Here is a 17,765-nt window from a genome sequence, read left to right on the forward strand (position 1 = left end):
GATTGACTAATTTTAATACTATATTCCTCAGCCCCAAGTGGAATGCCTCTTTTACTGTTAGTTTAGTGTAGTTTTTATCACAGACACCCACTTCCAGTGATCTCAGGGGATGAATGAGACCTGGGTGAGATGATTTGTTTTCTGGGTGCCAGGACTCCGTGCTTCTCCAGTTCCTTGGTCTGGTCTGGGAGGGCCCTTCAAAACATGCACCTCAGGTCATTCCACTACAGTTGTTTGTGAGGCTGTGGGTGGCATCCTGGATTGTATATTAGAATCACCTGGGAGCTTTTAAATATTTCACTACCTTGGCTGTACCCCAGACCAGTTAAATTAAAGCTGTAGGGTGGGACTCAGGCCCCAGGAGTTTTTAAAACCTTCCTAGGTGATTTCATTGTACAGATATAGTTGAAAACCCTGCAAATCAAAATTTGAGTGTTCAAATTCTAGCTTCTGTGTAGAAAACCGCCTTTTGCAAATAAATATAGCAGATATTGGGCATTTTAGATTTTAAGTAGCATTTATCAGCCTCATGTCCAATTATTGTATGCGGGCAATGATATATGCCAAATTTTGATCTTTGTGTATGTAAGTGCCTTGCTATAACAGATATATTAATAGAATGACATTGGGTATCATATAAATGCTTTAATGGTGCCCAGCAGAATTTATTTGTTGAAGTCACAAAAGACATGCTTGTAAGATGTGCTTAAAATTGAGATCTCAAAGGACAGTATTAGATTCATTTTTCTTTGATATCATGGCCAGTTCTTAGGAAATGTTAAACATTTCTATGTATTTCTTTTTAATAAGGGATGAATTTTTTAAAAACTTTTGTGGAAATATTAATAACGTTATTTATCTTGCTTGTAAGATTGTTGTGAGGATTAAAAGAGATATATAAACCGCTTAAACAGTGGCAGGTACATAGCAAGTGATCAAATAAATGCTAACTGCAATATTATTGTTAAAGCTGTTATTTCACCCACTATTTAAGTTTTCTCATCTTTCTGGTTTCTTCATGACAAGAAAATAACATGGAATGTTTTCATTTGAATCTGTTAACACCCTCTCTTAAACTAAGATCTTAGATCTTTAAAAGTTCAGTTTATGAAACAGGGTATTAGGCACACATAAATGAAGACTGGCTTATATTTCAGTTGGGGTGTGTGTGTGTTAAAATAGGTTGTTTTGAATAATAAATGATTGTGAATTGGTAAAAGTTGATTTTGCTGTGAAGAACAAGATGGTAATTACCGGAAAGTAAGGACTCCAAAATGCATCTATGTAACTTACTTATATTAAATCAAATTAATGAGTTTGTAGTTAACTTTTTCCACCAAAGCTATTGTTTGATATTAATGGGTAATAGGTAGTTGACATAAAGCAAAGGACTCCTGACCACTAAAGAATTCTGTGTCTGCTATTTTCTGCCTATGCGTTTATAGGAAATTAGGTGTTTTGTGGACATAGATTTATTGAGGGGAAATCAGGCATTCTGTTTGTAAATAGTAGCTAATAGTAGTCTGATTTGTTTTGTAATAAACTTCTTCATGTATGGCTTGAAATCAGTTAATTCCCCACCACTTAGGGGAATACTTAGGGTTTGGTTTTCATTGAAGTATTTGTCTTTATAAATATTAGCCTTTTTAGTTTATAGTATTATAGCTTTCAAAGTCTTATATTTTTAATTCTTATTTTGAGAATTCTCTAGAGGACTTGATTGTGCTAGGTTGTCATTGAGCATTTATGTAGTACTCTATATTCTTTCAGGACTTTTAAATTATTTTACATATACTTTGTAGCATCTATGTGAGATATATCTGTTCACAAATGAAACTAAAACTCAAAAGAGGCTAGGCAACTTGTCCACGGTCATGCCGTTATTATTATTATGCATTCATATAGCATTTTTTCTCAGAGAAGCCGAAGGCATTTAAACATCTAGTGGTTTCAGGCATAAAATATTAAAATAATTAAGGCATAACTAGCCACCCATTTGCCTTCCCCATACATTGTCCTTGAAACATCTTAACTTTGCTAAAAGTTTTCGACATTAATGATGCAAGTCATAGAGCCCTCAGACTGTCATACTGATTTTAGTATAGAAGAGAATATACTGATATATTAGTCTTCTAGACCTTAGTTCATTGGATCTCTAGAAACATCTTTCAGCTTAAATGACAACAGGTTTGATCATATTGAAGTTTCATGATCTTTGTGATATGAATGATGCTAGAATCATGAAAGGTCATTGTTACCAACAAGTTGGAAATTGGATTTACTGTTTTCAGAAGTGCCATTGGGAGATCTTTCTATGTTGTGATTGCTGTTGTATGAGATTTTGATGAGAGTAAGCCCTTACACATGTAATACTCTTATAGATCATGTGATCAAGGTTTAACTTGTTTCTCAGATCATCTGTTCATTACCTGAATGTTTTTCCTCCGAGAATGAATGGCAATAGGGGTCCTATCTTCCTCTAGTTTACTCAGTAGGCCAAACTGAAGGGATGTACATATGCTTCAAAAAAAGCAAGTAGACGAATTATGCCTATTTTGTGAAAGCAGTGCTTTTGCTAAGAGATGTATTGCCCGTGGAGCAGTCAATCCTGATAGCCAATCAGATAAAACTGAGTTTTTTTCATTTATTTATTCTGACAGAGTCTACCATTTTTTAGCATACTTCATATGAATTAATAATTTTTGGTATACTGTTTTCAGATAATCACAGTAAAGTCTTAATTCCTCATAGTATTGTAAGAGTGGATAGTTTGAGCTAATGAAGAACATAGATATTCTAAACTTTGTTAGCCATGTACTTAAACATTTTCTTTTGTTAAACTCTTTCCCCCAGGCCTGTTCATAATTAGCAAAATTGTTTGAATTTTACTTCCTTTCCCTACCTGTATAGTAGGTAACTAAGTGTTCACAGGAGAGAGATATCCAAATTTAAACAAATAAGCAACAACAACAACAAAAAACAAAATCAAGGGTTGACTGTGAAGTCATATGTATGTTAAATTTACATATGGATTGATACTTCATAGAATGAAAGTCCATATAAGTGGGATTACATTGGACACTTGTTTAAGAACACTTATTTATGGAATGCTAAAAGGATTTCTTATAGGGCTTACATCAAGACAAATAGTTGTAGAAATTGAATGTGTGTGTTTAATGTTATAAAAGCTCAAATTATTTTTTTGCTTTAATCTGTTTTATAGTGTCTGTTTTTCAGCTTGAGAACGAAATCTGTAACAGTGCCAGGCACACAGTAGATGCTTAGTAAGTTCGTGGTGGTGATCTTCACCTCTGTTCAGATGGAGGTCAATGCTATTGTTGAAGGAAATTGCAATATTCATTATTCTTATTATAGTCTTCATCACTGAAACTCATTTGAAATAATAAATCACTTTAATGCATTCTAGCAGAATATTTTTAGATAATTCTTCAAATTCATCTGTCCCTTTTTAAGTCACTTATTCATTTCCTAACCTCCTTCCCATCTTTTCATTTCTTCTCCTTCTAATTATATCCGACCTTTTCTTGCATTTTCTTAAAACATATCTGTAATTACTTAATGTCCATTCAAATATTATACAGTTTTTGAGGGACTTGGAGTAAGATATGAACTCATCTCTTTATTATTACGATTAGTAGTTGAATAGTTGTTCTATAGGTGCCATTCTATAAATATTTATGTGTAAAACACTGTGCTAAGCTCATCAAGGGTTGGAAAAATGAAGAAAACAATAGTCCTTGCCCTCAGCAAGCGTACATAGTAGGAGAGAAATAGAGAGGGGCATGGAAATAGTCTACATGAAGCACACAAATATGTATGCTATAACTCTTTAGAAAAAAATGCGTTAAAGTAAGAACACAGCAACTATAAATTGCTGCTTCATACTAAAAAGTCACGTAGGGAGGCAGCATAGTTCTGTGGAAAAGTGATTATAATACAGAGAAAGAGCTCTGAGTTCTAGTCTTTTTACCATCACCAGCCGAGAAACACTGAGCAAATTCTCTTTGGCTTTCTTCTGTCCCCACCTTTAGTTTTTGCTGTCTATATAGTGGATCTTAACGAAATCTACTAGTTTATAAATATTGTTGTGTAATACATGTGTTTGCTTTACTTTCATGGAAGGTGTGTCCTATCTTTTTTTTATGTTACTATTGAGTAACTAATACTCTATTTTTAGTTGCTATTAAGGAATGTAATAGTAATTTGTAAATTGTATACATTTGCATAGTGACTTCAAGTGGCCTTAAATAAATAAGATTCACTGATTAGTGTAGTCACATTTTTGTATTTTGAGTTCTTTGTTTTTGGACACATGTGTAATACCAGACATTTTAAAACTTTAGGCTGTATATTCTAAGTTTCTCAAATAAACATGTATAACTTTTATAATAAGGGATGGGAAAAACCCCAACAACATTGCCTCGGTACTCATCTTCTTTGGATACAGCCATGAATCTGATTGGCTTTTCTCAGAGGCTGTTGAAGGCATCTAGCAGTGATCTTTTGATGTTTGATTTGGGAAGCAAAGAATTGCTCTTTGTTTTTTGCCTCTGAAAATTTTTATTTTCTTTTCCATTGAAACAGCTTTAAGTCTGTAACTGGGCTCCAATCAGTGTTTATACTATTAGCAAATTACCAGTCTAAATGCATCTAGCCTGTTTGTCCTCCTATTTCTAAATTGGAAGTGAGAAGCTGCTAATAACCTAAATTTCAGACTAGCATATCTGGACACTTCAAAAATGTGTAATATATACATTAATGCCCTTTGGAATAAATGGAATTTTTTGAAGATCTTTTAACTGTGCTGAATTAAAGGAAAACCCTATTCTAAGTTTATTTTATAAGTTATTCTGTGTGTCGTACAATATTTTGGTTTCATTTATAAACACAAAGGCACCTGTGAGACCTGGTATAGAATGTGACAAAATCAGAGATTAGCATAGTGACTTTGTGAAGCTGTTTTTCTGTTCAAAGGGAACCAAAATATGCACTATTTGAAGCCTAAGGATGTTGCAAATAACAAAATGAAGCGTTTGGAGACATTCAGAAGGAAGAAGCTGGCAGCAAATTGTTTGGAATTTTACTTATTGCCTTATAAAATGGATAACATACTTAGAAACTCATAAACTTGAAGGGTTTGTGTTTTGTTTTGTTTTTTAATTGGTGGTCTGTAGACCACTGGCCCTTTCTGTCCAAACTATATACACTGTCAGAAAAGTTGGGCAGGAGATACCTGGCTGAAGTGTGGATTAATGCAATTCAGTGCTTTACCTAATGCATCTGCTTAAAGCACAGGTGTTTCTTTTGTTGGTTGAATACTGTCTGATTTTCTTTCCTATGTAATTTACCTGTATGGAGATCAAGAAAGCTCCTTTCTTATTAAATAAGCTTAAAAACAAGATGAATTCACTAGATTCTTGGGTAGAATGTATTGGATAGCTATCTCCCTTTATAATGAGCATTTAAAAATCTGCCCTCCATAAAGTGGAAAATGCATTCTCTCCTGTATGGAAAACAATATAGTACTGAGATATTCCTCCTTAATTTTGGTCTGAACAAACAAAAGTGTCTGTGTTTATTCCTGCCTAATGCATCACAAATCTGCTGACATGCTAACCTTGGAGTCTTGGCTGGCGTTAATCAGGCCTGTGTACCGGCAGGAAAGATGTACCTAATGCACTCCATCAGTGCAGTTTGCATATGGAAGTTCTCACAGGGGAGCTGCCCTGTGCCAGCTGAGGGTTACCTGCCCACTGCAGTTATTGTATGTAATTATCGAACCAATCTGTTCAGCCCAGCAGGGTTTAGATGGTAATCATGAAGCAACACTTTGGAAAAGAAAGATGTAAGGCACTCTTCCCTTCTCTCATCAGTTATATGAAGTTATAGCCACTCTTATAGCTATTTTTGAGAAGCAGTACCTCCATATGTAAATCTGCTAAATGAATACCTTTCAAAGTTTCTAAAGGTTTAGTCAAGTTTTTATTTTTATGTATGTGAAGCATTTTCTTTAAGAACATAGTAGGTATCTCCAAGTTATAATCTTTTCACAGCCACCTTAACAATGATTTTCAAACAGTGGGATTAATTGTAATACATATGTAATAACAGTTCTGACCATTTGGAGATTTTAAGATAATGTGGCTTGAGTAGAGTTCGGCTTTCCCATGTAGTTCTCTTTGGAACAGAACCCATGGTTGCCATTAGGAAAAAGAACAGTGTGCTGTGAGCAGGTATTATCCTCTTTTCTAGCTATATACAAAATGGCTTGCAGCAAGGAACACGCTCAGATGAAGTTTAACTTATTAACTGTTAGAATATATAAATGAGGACATTCTTTTACATTGTGAATCTGTGAAATTTGGGACATATCAGATGGTTTTCTAAATAATGCAAACTTATTTTAGGCAACCTATAGAAACTTTGAATTAAAATTTGGATTTTAACCCATTTAAATTTAAAACTACATGGGATAAAGTTTTGAAAAATATAAAGTCTTATATTTATTACTAATGTTCTTCTAATTATACCATGTGTAGAGATGTTAAGAAATTTTAAAACTTTACACAGGGCTGCATATGTTAGAAAATGGTTGTAGTAATAGAAAGTAATAAAATGAATTTGAGCGAACATTTGGGAAGAATGGATAATTACAGAATACAGGTACTAACTCTTAAATAACACTCCACTAGAAAAACAGAAAAGGCCTGAGAAAATGGTGGGAAATTCAGATGGTTTTGGGGGATTTTAGGGGAGCTTTGTACTTTTAAGACAATTCATTTTCAGTAAGGCTTGTGGCCTTCTTAAACTTTTAATAAAAAGTATGCCAAAAGAGAAACATTTATTAGAAGTTTTCCATTATTGATTGATGAATAGAATTTTACCAACAATGTTGTATGGTACAACCAGTTATATAACATATAGGGTGAAGCTATATTTTTCCATTCATCAAGTAGATTATCCTCTCCCCAGCACTCCCACCCACATTGTAAGTATCATTGGCCTGAGTGAGTGGTGGGTGATAGCAAGTTTGTAAAACACTTTGTTTTAAAAGAGAGTTTCTTTTTTTTAATTATTATTATTTTATTTTATTATTTTATTTTTTTTTAGTAGAGACAGGGTCTCGCTCTTGCTCAGGCTGATCTCGAACTCCTGAGCTCAAGCAATCCTGCTGCCTCGGCCTCCCAGAGTGCTAGGATTACAGGCATGAGACACCGTGCCTGGCCTAAAAGAGAGTTTCTGTATGGTCAGTCGTGATGGTTAAAACATACCTTTCAATGATGAACTATATAAAGCATGAAAAGTTAGAGGTGGATGCAACAAATATACATACCATCCAGACTGACTGTATAATTGAAAGTTCTCTTACTCCCATTTTCTTCCATCCTTCATCCCTTCCCTTAGTTAACCACTATCCTGAACTTATGAATATTCTTCTTGTATGTTTTGACATACCTGTACCTATGTGCATTTATATATACTGTGTGGTAAGTTTGTATATTTACTTATTTAACCATCAGACTACATCTCTCTCTCTCTTTCTTAAATTTTTATGTGTAAGAAGCGAAAGAAAGAAATTGAAGAAAGCACAGAATCTAGTGTTGAAGATATGGAATGCTCAAATACACAGACAGAGGAGGCCCCACAAACCCGTAAGTTGAACAGTTTTGCTTAGCTTCTTCCATATATAGACACAAATTTCATTTCCTCCCACTAGGTGAGGGGTTAACTACAGGGGGTCATCACATTTTGATTTTATAAGAAAATATCATATAAGATCTTATATTTGCATAGTATGTATCACAGTGTCTTTTGTACACACGTTATTTACTCTTCACAATAATCAGGAAGTTGGGACTGGGGAGCTAGCCTCATTTTGCAGATTTGGAGCCCAAGACACTGAGTGTTTAAGTGACCGAGCTGCCAGGCGTGGTGGTGCACGCCTGTTGTCACAGCTGTTTGGAGGTTGAGGTGGGAGGATTGATTGAGCCCAGGTGTTCAAGTCCAGCCTGGGCACCATAGAGACCCCATCTCTAAAGGGAAAAACAAACAAAGTAAATGATAGAGCTACTATGAAAAGGTTAGAGGTGGAGAGCAGAACTCTTAATTCTCAGGCCAGTGTCTTTGTACTTGCTCACACTGATCCCATGTAACTCTGGTATGATAGTGGATGTTAGGAGTCAGACATGAGCTTATAGCAACTGCCAAATTCCACTTGCCTGATTGTTCCCCATAAAAGTCTGCCAACTCCTCTTTTCTCTGAACGAGTTAGGAGGCAAGGAATTAAAGCTTTGACTTTTCAAAGCTCTTGAAGTAAAAAACCAGGTATGAAGTAATTTCTCAGATCGCTTATAAACCGGGATTGATGGCACTTCCAATAATGGAGTAGTTTCAGAAATGACATTAGCAAACGTCTGCTAAGGGCAACATCTGCAAAGGGCAAAACTAGGTTGGACTTTGGTATGTTTAATAAACTGCCAGTCAGTGTGTTCCAAGTTTTCTAAAGTATGATTTACTTGATTCAATGAGGAGAGATTCAGTGCTGTGCTGTCCACATGCTTTTTTTTTTTTTTTTTTTTTTTTAAAGATTTCTCTCTGGTCTGCCTTTTGTTTGTTTACTGTTTTGTTGGTCCTGAAATATTTCTTGATTTCTAATGGAAAAAGGCTTATTTTTGTTAGAAATTTTATTAAAGCCTAAGTGCCCTATTAAGGCCAATGATGTATTTAACCTTGCCTTTGACAGTGGCATCGATGCATATTTGTGGAAAGCAAAGTATTCAACTTTTTTGAAAGAGAATCATCTTTGCCCTGATTTATTAACATTTTCTTCCTTACATATTGTGGGTAGGACATCCTTAGGTTTATCTGCTTTTACCCAAAGCATACTTGTATTACCTGAAGAGGGAATATATAACTTCACTCTGGAGGCTAAAGGTTTTGAAGTAGTCCCTCTCTTTTTTTTTCTGCTGCCTTCTTCCATTCGCTACTGTCTTTTTTCCCTTCCTCCCCTGTCTTGTTCGTTTTGTTATTAGGAAGTGAGGAGTCCCAAGGAGCAATACATCGAAGCATGTGTCAGCCAGAGGCTAGCAGCAGCAGCTATGACAGTGAGTGGGGACAAAATTAAGGAGCATTTATAAAGATAGAGTAATATTCTTACTATTAAAAAAATCCTTTAAATTTTAAAACTGTCAATTTTAGTTTAGGAAAGGTCCTCCATCATCCTAGTAAGGCTGATACCCGTTAAGTCTAAGGCGAAGTCACAGCTGTGCATGGGGAAGACTCATGTCTCTCTTTACTGCCTGGATGTCATTTGTTACCTGAACTTTGCCTAATGAGCACCAGAGGTATTTGTCTTGATAGATAAATGGTTATAAATTCTAGTATAATTATGAAAATGCTTTTTTATACCTAAAATTTTAATGTAAGGTCCCCTACTGATGGTTTTTCCCATGAGAAAATATGTTAGTATTTTTGTTATTTTATTAATGACAAAAGAGTAGATTCATGGATAATGTAAGGAGAACAATTCAGATTGTTTTTGACATAACTTTTTAAGAAGATAAAAAATAATCAGAGTCTCCCTTATTCATATAAACTCTGAAGTGCTTTACTTAAATGCTGTTTATTTTCCCATTGCAATTTTTTCCCTGAAAGTACAAGGCTAGTTAAGGTATTTTACTATAAAAATATTCATAAACGAGAGATATATTACCTGACATGGTAAAATGTTATTGCTTCCAGTAAAAAAGAAAAAGCCAAGGGTTCATATAAATGTATATTTTTGTATTCATCAGTTTAAAGTAACTTGAAGGAGATGAAACGTTATTACATTTGAATTTTTTAATTTTTAAGAAATATATAATACAGTTCAGTGAGTTCTGTATTTTAGGGCTTTAAGATTTTGTCTCATAAACGTATTTCAAGAATGGTTACCTCTAACAGCAGCTTTAGAAATGTCAGTTTCTTCATTAACAATTTTATTTTCAAACACAATTTATGATTTACAATATGGTAAGAGATTTTTCTCACTGTGCGATCTTTCAGAATGCTGTGCCTAGCAAAATGGGAGCAACTTTCCTTTAATATCTATTTAGACCATTTTAAAAACGTGTATAATTTTCTTGATACACCTAAACTCATTTTGAATAGTTGGGGGTCTATTGTGTAAGAACACATTCTGAAAGCTTTCAAAATGTGTATTGTGTGGGGTTTTCTCAAAGAAAGAGAGGGGGTGATGGGGCGGTTTTCAAGAACAGAGGCCTCTAATCCTTTTATTTTTATGCAAGGCATAATTTTTACCAATTGAGAAAATTTGGTTATTTGCTGCAAGTAATTTTTCCCCCTCACAAAATGATAAGCCTTAAAAAACCATGCATATTCTGGCATTTCAAAACCATGCCAATATTTTAGAATTGTGCTAAAAATTAGTTAATGTAGACATGATATTTATGGCTAGTATACTTAGTCCCTCCTGTTCATAAAATGAAGACTACTCTTGTTGGTGTTATTTTTGAATGTTTGAAGGACACTAAAGTAACAACGATAGAGCTATATTTAAATAGCATTATTCTCATTAAGGTCCTAAGTTGACATTTTACTCTTAAATTAAATATCATTGCCGCTTATCCCCTTGGATTTGGGACCATTCCCGAGCAATCTTTGGGGAAAGCATGACTAGTCAAGAAATAGATATTTTTAAGGGCACCCTGCAAAGAAATTTCCCACTTGTTTTTTTTCTTCTGCATTATAAAATCATAGGAGTATCCCAAACTTGTATATGTTATTTTTCAAATGTCAAATTATTAATAGATACATTAGTCTTATGATTAGACCTTTTATCAGTACTAGTGTATTATGAAAATGGTTATATTTTGAAGAGACAAGAAGATAGATTTCTTTTCCTGCAACAATTAGAATTGATTATTAGGGAAAATATTGATACATGCAGCAAAGTCTCCAAGGTGCTTAGGACCGATTATCTAATAAATTTCAGGTGGCGATAGCATTTTTAGTTGCAGCAAGAAACTTTAGATTGAAGGGGAAAAGCAGCAATGATATTTAAGAGTAAAATGTCCAATTAGGACATTAATGAGAATAATGCAATTTTAATATAGCTCTGTTGTTATTTTAGTGTCTTTTGTAATGTTATAGTTTCAAAAATTTACTGCAAGGGAGGTGTATTATAATATTGATTATTGTCCTTGATTTTGTGATATCCCATTATGCCAGTCTCACTATCACATTATCAGTTTTGTGTGTAGAATTAATTTCAAAATTCTTGAAATAAAAACCTAAAAATCTACTGTAGGATATTTTTAATAGAAGGCTACATCACAAAAATTGAAGAAAAACCAGATTTTTAAATCAATCATAGTTCGTTATATAGTTACGTATTATGAGTAGCAGGGAAAAAAGATATTCATGTAAGTCTGAGGTTTGCTTTAATTGAGCTGTATGGCAATAAAATAGAAACTATAACTTGGAAAAATAAAAGCACTATCTTTTAAACTGACCTTCCAGTGAAGTAAATAAACCTTTCATCAGAAAACCTTTAGAGACTGTTTATTATTACACAATGTGTGGTAGAAATTTTGTGCCAGATTCAAAGAATGTTTCATACTTTTCAGAAAAGAAGTGTTGATCTCTTTTTTGTTTAGTTCAGTCATTGATTAGTTATGGGCATCTCACAGTCCCTCACTCTGGTGACCCTGCTCGTTGCTGGCAGAGTGCAGCACGAGGCAGTGGGAAGGAAACGGCCACACCTCGCTTGCTAGCCCTAGGCAGCTGGGATCAGGCATATCCTTCTGACTCTGCTGTGCTCAGAGTTGACGGTGGAGTGGGGGTGGTGGGAGTTGAGGGGGAAAGCCTCCTTGCTGAGGCAGAATTCTCATGCTCCCAACAGAGAATCACTGATTTGTTCTAACCCAAAAAGAGTTGGATGAGAACTGTCATAGAGACTTAGACAAGTTTCAGATGTGATGCTTTTCTAGGAGGCTACTTAGTTGGGATCTGCATTATTCCTAGTGGAAAAGACTTTCCATTTTAGAATGTCGAGTGCTCTCCTGCCTGAAAAGTATAGTTAATAGACTTTAAAAAGCAACTCATTTAGAATAAATTTCCTTGCTTTTCATGTACGCGTAACCTTGTTGCTTCTTCCGAGGAATAAATGCTTCTTATTGCTACAGTTTACATTTGGTGTTAATGTTTTAAATTTTACAATAAAAATTTTGGGGAGAAATACTTTGTTATCACTATAAATTAGATATATTTTTATCAGTTTAAGAGTTTTTATATGGCTAAAAAAGGCTTTATTAGCGTATTTTTTGACATTAAAAATTGAAAAAATTTTCTAAGATTTTCAGGGTATTTGACAGTTGTACTTTTGTGTGCAAATTTCATCTCTGCAAACTTATCAATCAGATTTTTAAATATTAACAACTGTATATAGGAATATTTCTATTTTTTGTTCTTTTGCTTTTATAAATTACTGATTCATGATTAAATTTCTTTGATTTTTCTTCAAGGTTCAAGAACCAGAAAGAGAGTCCAGAAGTAATTCAGATGCTGTGAATTTGAACTTTTTTTTCTTCCTTTTCATTTGATTGTTTTTCTCCTTTTCTATTTGAATTGTTTTATTTTCATGTGAGTCTTGTGGGGTGGGAATAATAATTAAATACCAATGTCTTCAGAAAACAAACTTTTTTATTAAAATACTTTGTACAATTTATTAAAGGCTAATTTATGAAATTTTGTAATCTTCAGGTTATGCTCTTTCTGTGTTTGAGGTTTTGAAGGACGTGCAAGAAAAATTACTATGATACGCACTTTTCTAATTGTACATTTCCCAGAATGGATAAAAATGTTTGACAGAGCCCTCAGTTTTAAGGAAATCCAAAACTTAAAATAAAGATCTCTTTTGCTTGAAACAAATACACAATTTGTTATGGTTATGAGGTTTGATTTGTATTGATTTTGTTCTGGTCCATAAACATTTATTGAGCACCTGCTATATGAGACAGGTGGTACAAAGAAGGGAAATGAATATGAAAGAAAAAGTGGAGTATGTATGTCTGTGAGAAAGAAAATATACATATTTAAGAGATTACATAAGAATTACATAAGTATGCAAGCTGTATGGCAAAAAAACAGGTGATAAATTATCAAGAGGTGGCAAAGATTCTGTAAAGAGTGACTTCTTTTAAGTAAGTCCTGTGAACTAGACATATATATAGCCTGTTCATTCACAGGAGATTATTTTTCTTACAAGTTTTGTTTTTACGGCATGTAATATTTGTACAGTAAACCAAGCACCTTAGTGTTTTAATGATAAGAAATTTTTAAGATGTGAAGTTTTTTTAGTTGCCTTAGGCACAGGAGCTTGGAATTTTAACATATTTGTGAACAGTTTCAAGATACATTCCTCAAAATTTACTTTGTTAGAGAAATTCCGATTGGAATATATTTTCTAGTAGGGGGCACACCTTACCATGTATCGCATGTACAATGTTTTTAGGTGCTACATGGACACAGATTCATTTAAATATTTAAGTATTTTAATATGTAATCAAAATACAGCTAGTACATTAAACTAGTGATTACTGCTTAGGACAAGTCTATAGTAGGTATTTCACTTTTTAAAAAGTGAGTTAATTTGAAGAAAATATTAAGAAAATAATTGTAAAGGGAGGATGTAGGCTTACCAAACATTGTCAAGGTTGTACCAAGTTTGAGAAATGCTGAACCAACACAGACTAAAACTTTTGGCTTTCTGATGTGGATATTTAGTTGTTATGTGAAACATTTATCACTGTAATGGTCAGATACTGAAAAATGGGAAACAGATATACAGATTTTCCTTTGAAGGTTAATCTTTTAATGCTTCCTGAAGTTCTAAAACTATGTGTCTTTATAGAATAGAGAATTAGATTTTGGGGAGAGACTCCTCCTGCTTTTTGTAGAATGTGGGGTTTTGGTACTCATTAGTGTTATGATCCCAAGTTTATTTGTAACACCTCAAGTTCTGTTTTAAACACATTGACGCTTAAAATAGGAAAAAATGTGTGTGATAATGTGTATATGCCTTAGCCTTTTTTATCTTTCAAAACACAAAAACATAGCAAAACCTATTGGTTAAATATTAAGAAAACAAATATTTCCTCACATATTGTTTCAAACAAGTGCTGGCATTTTCTTGAATGTTACTGTATTGGCAGGGCTACAGAAGTTAATAACAAACTACTAGCCATAGTGGCCAGTTTGATTAATCAGCTGTGTCCCTTGTTCTGCTATTCTTTTGTTCTCTACCTTGTACTGTTTTCTCCTACCTCCTTTATTATGGTTAAGCAACCTCCTTGCCATTCAGAGATGCTTTTTTTTTCTTGTCCCTTTCAGTTTTATATTTATTATTTTTATCTTGAAATGTTTTTCTTTTCTTTTTAATCCCTGAATGGAGTGGATTTGCCTTCTCTGCTCTCCCTTCACAATGCAGCTTCCATATTCTAACATGTTCTTGGCCCCATTGTGTCCTGCCTTCCCTGCCATTTTCTTAGGTCCTTAGTGATCTGAGCTTTTCCTGTCTGTTGTGGATCAACACCTCTGCCCGGCTCTTATGCTTCGTGCAACAGGATTTATACATGCTCTACATTTTCTAGAAAGCAACTGATAAATCTTTGGTAACTAACTAAACCCTAAAGTAAAGTAGCTTCTAGGTGTTCTTCCATAGTGATCTCTTAAGACAAATCAAACACTAATAGGCCAGAGTTATAAACCCCTGATTTTTTTTTTTTTTTTTTTTGAAACAGAGTCTCACTGTGTTGCCCGGGCTAGAGTGCCGTGGTGTCATCCTAGCTCACAGCAACCTCAAACTCCTGGGCTCAAGCGATCCTCCTGCCTCAGCCTCCCGAGTAGCTGGGACTACAGGCATGCGCCACCATGCCCGGCTAATTTTTTCTATATATTTTTAGTTGTCCGATTAATTTCTTTCTATTTTTAATAGAGACGGGGTCTCACTCTTGCTCAGGCTGGTCTCAAACTGCTGAGCTCAAACAATCCACCCGCCTCGGCCTGCCAGAGTGCTAGGATTACAGGTGTGAGCCACCGCGTCCGGCCAGCCTGATTTTTTTTAATTACTAAATTAAATGTGCATGTAAGACCCAAGTTGCATAGCAATAAATTAGTGGTGGAAATATAAATTTATATATATTTGTATGTAGATATACACAGTTGAGCATTGTATGCTTGTTCTTTAAAATTCTAATTTTAATGCTCTGTATTCTTCTGATTATCAAGGTATATTAATGCATGGTCCTTGTAGAAAATTTAGGACATACAGAAAAATGTCAAGAGACAAACAAGCCATAATGCTGCCACCCACAGGCAACCACTGTTAATATTTTGACCCCTTCTCTTCCAGTTATTTCTATGCAGTTTTATCTTTAAATAGTTATACTTTATGTAAAATCTTATATTCTGCTTTTTAAAGCTAACATTAACTACTTTTCATGTTATTACAGATACTTTATGAATGTAACTTTTATGATTCCATGGTATCTTTTCTTACAGATTTATGTTACTTTCATGACCTTTCCCTAATATTGGACATTTAAGTTGTTTTCAGTTTGGGGATATTATAAACAAGGTTCTTAAACAAAATTGGACAGAAATCTTTGTCAACATGTATGCATATTTTCTTAGATTTACAAAAGGGAACCACTGGGTCAAAGATCATGAAATGGAAAGCTATTGATGTGTATTACCAAATTGCTTTGCAAAAATCTATTTGAATATTTTCCCCAGTAAATCAGAGTACCCAACTTAAATTTTTGTCATCCTTGAGGGTTATAGACTGAATGTTTGTGTCCCACTCCCCCGAAGTTCATATGTTACAGCCTAACCCACAAGATGATATTTGGAAGTGGGGCCTCTAGGGGTGATTAGTGGAGCCCACATGAATGGGATTAGTGCCTTTATAAGAAGAGACAGGAGAGAGATGATGTTTCTCTCTGTTGTGCAAATCTGGAAGATGGCCTTCACCAGGGATGGAAGCTGCTGGTACTTTGTTCTTGGACTTTCCAGCCTCCAGAACTGTGAGAAATAAATGTTTATTGTTTAAGCCACCCTAGTCTATGATATTTTTCTTAATAGCAGCCTGAATGTACTGAGATAGTAAGTTTTATTTTTATAATTTGATAAGGTAAATTTTTTTTGATGCTAGTGAACCTGAACAGTTCTTTATTTGTAAACTAGTCATTCTATTTTCTCTTTGCTGTATTTGTATGTACTGCTTATATATAGTAATGACCTTAATCCTTTGTCATGTTTGTTGCTGACTTTTTCCTATTTATTTTTTGTCGATCATACATTTTTTATTTTTATGAAGTTCAGTTTTTATGGCTTTAACCTATTGATCTTTTCTTTGTAATTTCTGCCACTGTTTTAAAATATTTTCCATCCAGAAATCAGAAATATTTACTGTGACTTTTTCTAGGCTTTCAGTCATAATGCTTCTAAATTTTCAATCCATATGGAATTTATTTTGGTGTATGTATACCGTGAGGTGAAGATCACAATGGATTTTTTCCCAAACAGCTAACCAGTAGCTCCAGTACCATTTGTTAAATAAATTCTGTCTCCCACCCCTCTTCCACCCTGGTTTGTGATGCCTACTTTATTACATATTAAGTTCTCATGCCAGGGTCTGTTTCTGGACTATCTGTTCGATTTCATTGATCTGTCCTATGCCAGCACCACACTGATTTAATTAATGCCATTTTACTTATTAATTCTTACTTATTGCCCAGACCACATTAATAGCAATCAAAATGAAAGAAAAAAAATTCACTTGTGATCCTGCTACCACTACAGAAATCAAACCCTTGTTCTTTGGCTATGTTATGCTTAGTCTCCGTTCATGTCTGCTTAACTTCTTATAGTTATAACAGTTGCATAGATAGAATTTTATAGTGCTTTTTTTAAAGTTCCACAGGTTATTCTGTAACCCACTCATTTATTAAGCTCTACTTACATAGAAAGTACAAGACACACTAAAGAATTATTTGTAAAAGGGTCTTTATATACATACAGCCTCATACATTTTATTAGTAATTCTCCACAGTATACTGCTGACCATATGGTTTAGATAATTCTCATTATCACTTGTGTGTTATTATACAAATAAAGTGCTTATCATTTCCACTGTACTAAGGGTGTGTTTATACATATAATGGTGAGTTTCTTTTATTATGGCATAGCATTTTGCAGCCTAAGGTCATTCCTGAATTTTATAGTTTGTCTCATCATGAAGTTACCTGTAAAACTACATGAAGTAAATTTAGTTTTATTTCCACTGCAAATGATTTTCAAAAAAACTCTCTTTTTAACTGAAGTCCAACATTTGTTAGAATGTTGTTCTGAAATATCAGAAGTATGAGTGGAGATGATCTGCTAGATAATCTTTGTGCCTGGGGTGCAGAGGCAGGAAGGAGCTTCAGGAGCGCATCCACAGAGTATGAAGTGGGGAGGAGGTGGGACAGTAGTCTGAAATCTTTCCATTTTTTGTAGGTTGTCTTTCTGCTTCTGATATCTTTTAGAAGCAAGTGAAAAGTGACCACAATTATGTAAAATGAAAACCTTACAACACCTGGGCAACAGCTTCTTTATAAATGGAAAAATTGCTGTATTCAATATTCTCTCTGGCCTTGATGCAAAAATCATAGTACAGATTGTGGTGGTCTTTGGTATAATTC

At 34.2% G+C, this 17,765-nt stretch overlaps 1 protein-coding gene across 1 annotated transcript in view; it reads left to right on the top strand.

Moving 5' to 3' along the window:
- Positions 1-12,957, top strand: part of VRK1 (vaccinia related kinase 1) — an 83,033-nt gene extending 70,076 nt beyond the window's left edge. The window contains exons 12-13 of the mRNA XM_012650106.1: positions 7,583-7,673; positions 12,546-12,957. Coding sequence (XP_012505560.1) covers positions 7,583-7,673; positions 12,546-12,577 — 123 coding nt within the window. The 3' untranslated portion in view covers positions 12,578-12,957. The remainder of the gene's footprint in view (positions 1-7,582; positions 7,674-12,545) is intronic.
- Positions 12,958-17,765: the final 4,808 nt, after the last annotated feature.

This window comes from Propithecus coquereli, unplaced genomic scaffold (genome assembly GCF_000956105.1).
Source record: "Propithecus coquereli isolate 6110/MARCELLA unplaced genomic scaffold, Pcoq_1.0 Scaffold310, whole genome shotgun sequence".
Classification (NCBI taxonomy): Eukaryota; Metazoa; Chordata; class Mammalia; order Primates; family Indriidae; genus Propithecus; species Propithecus coquereli.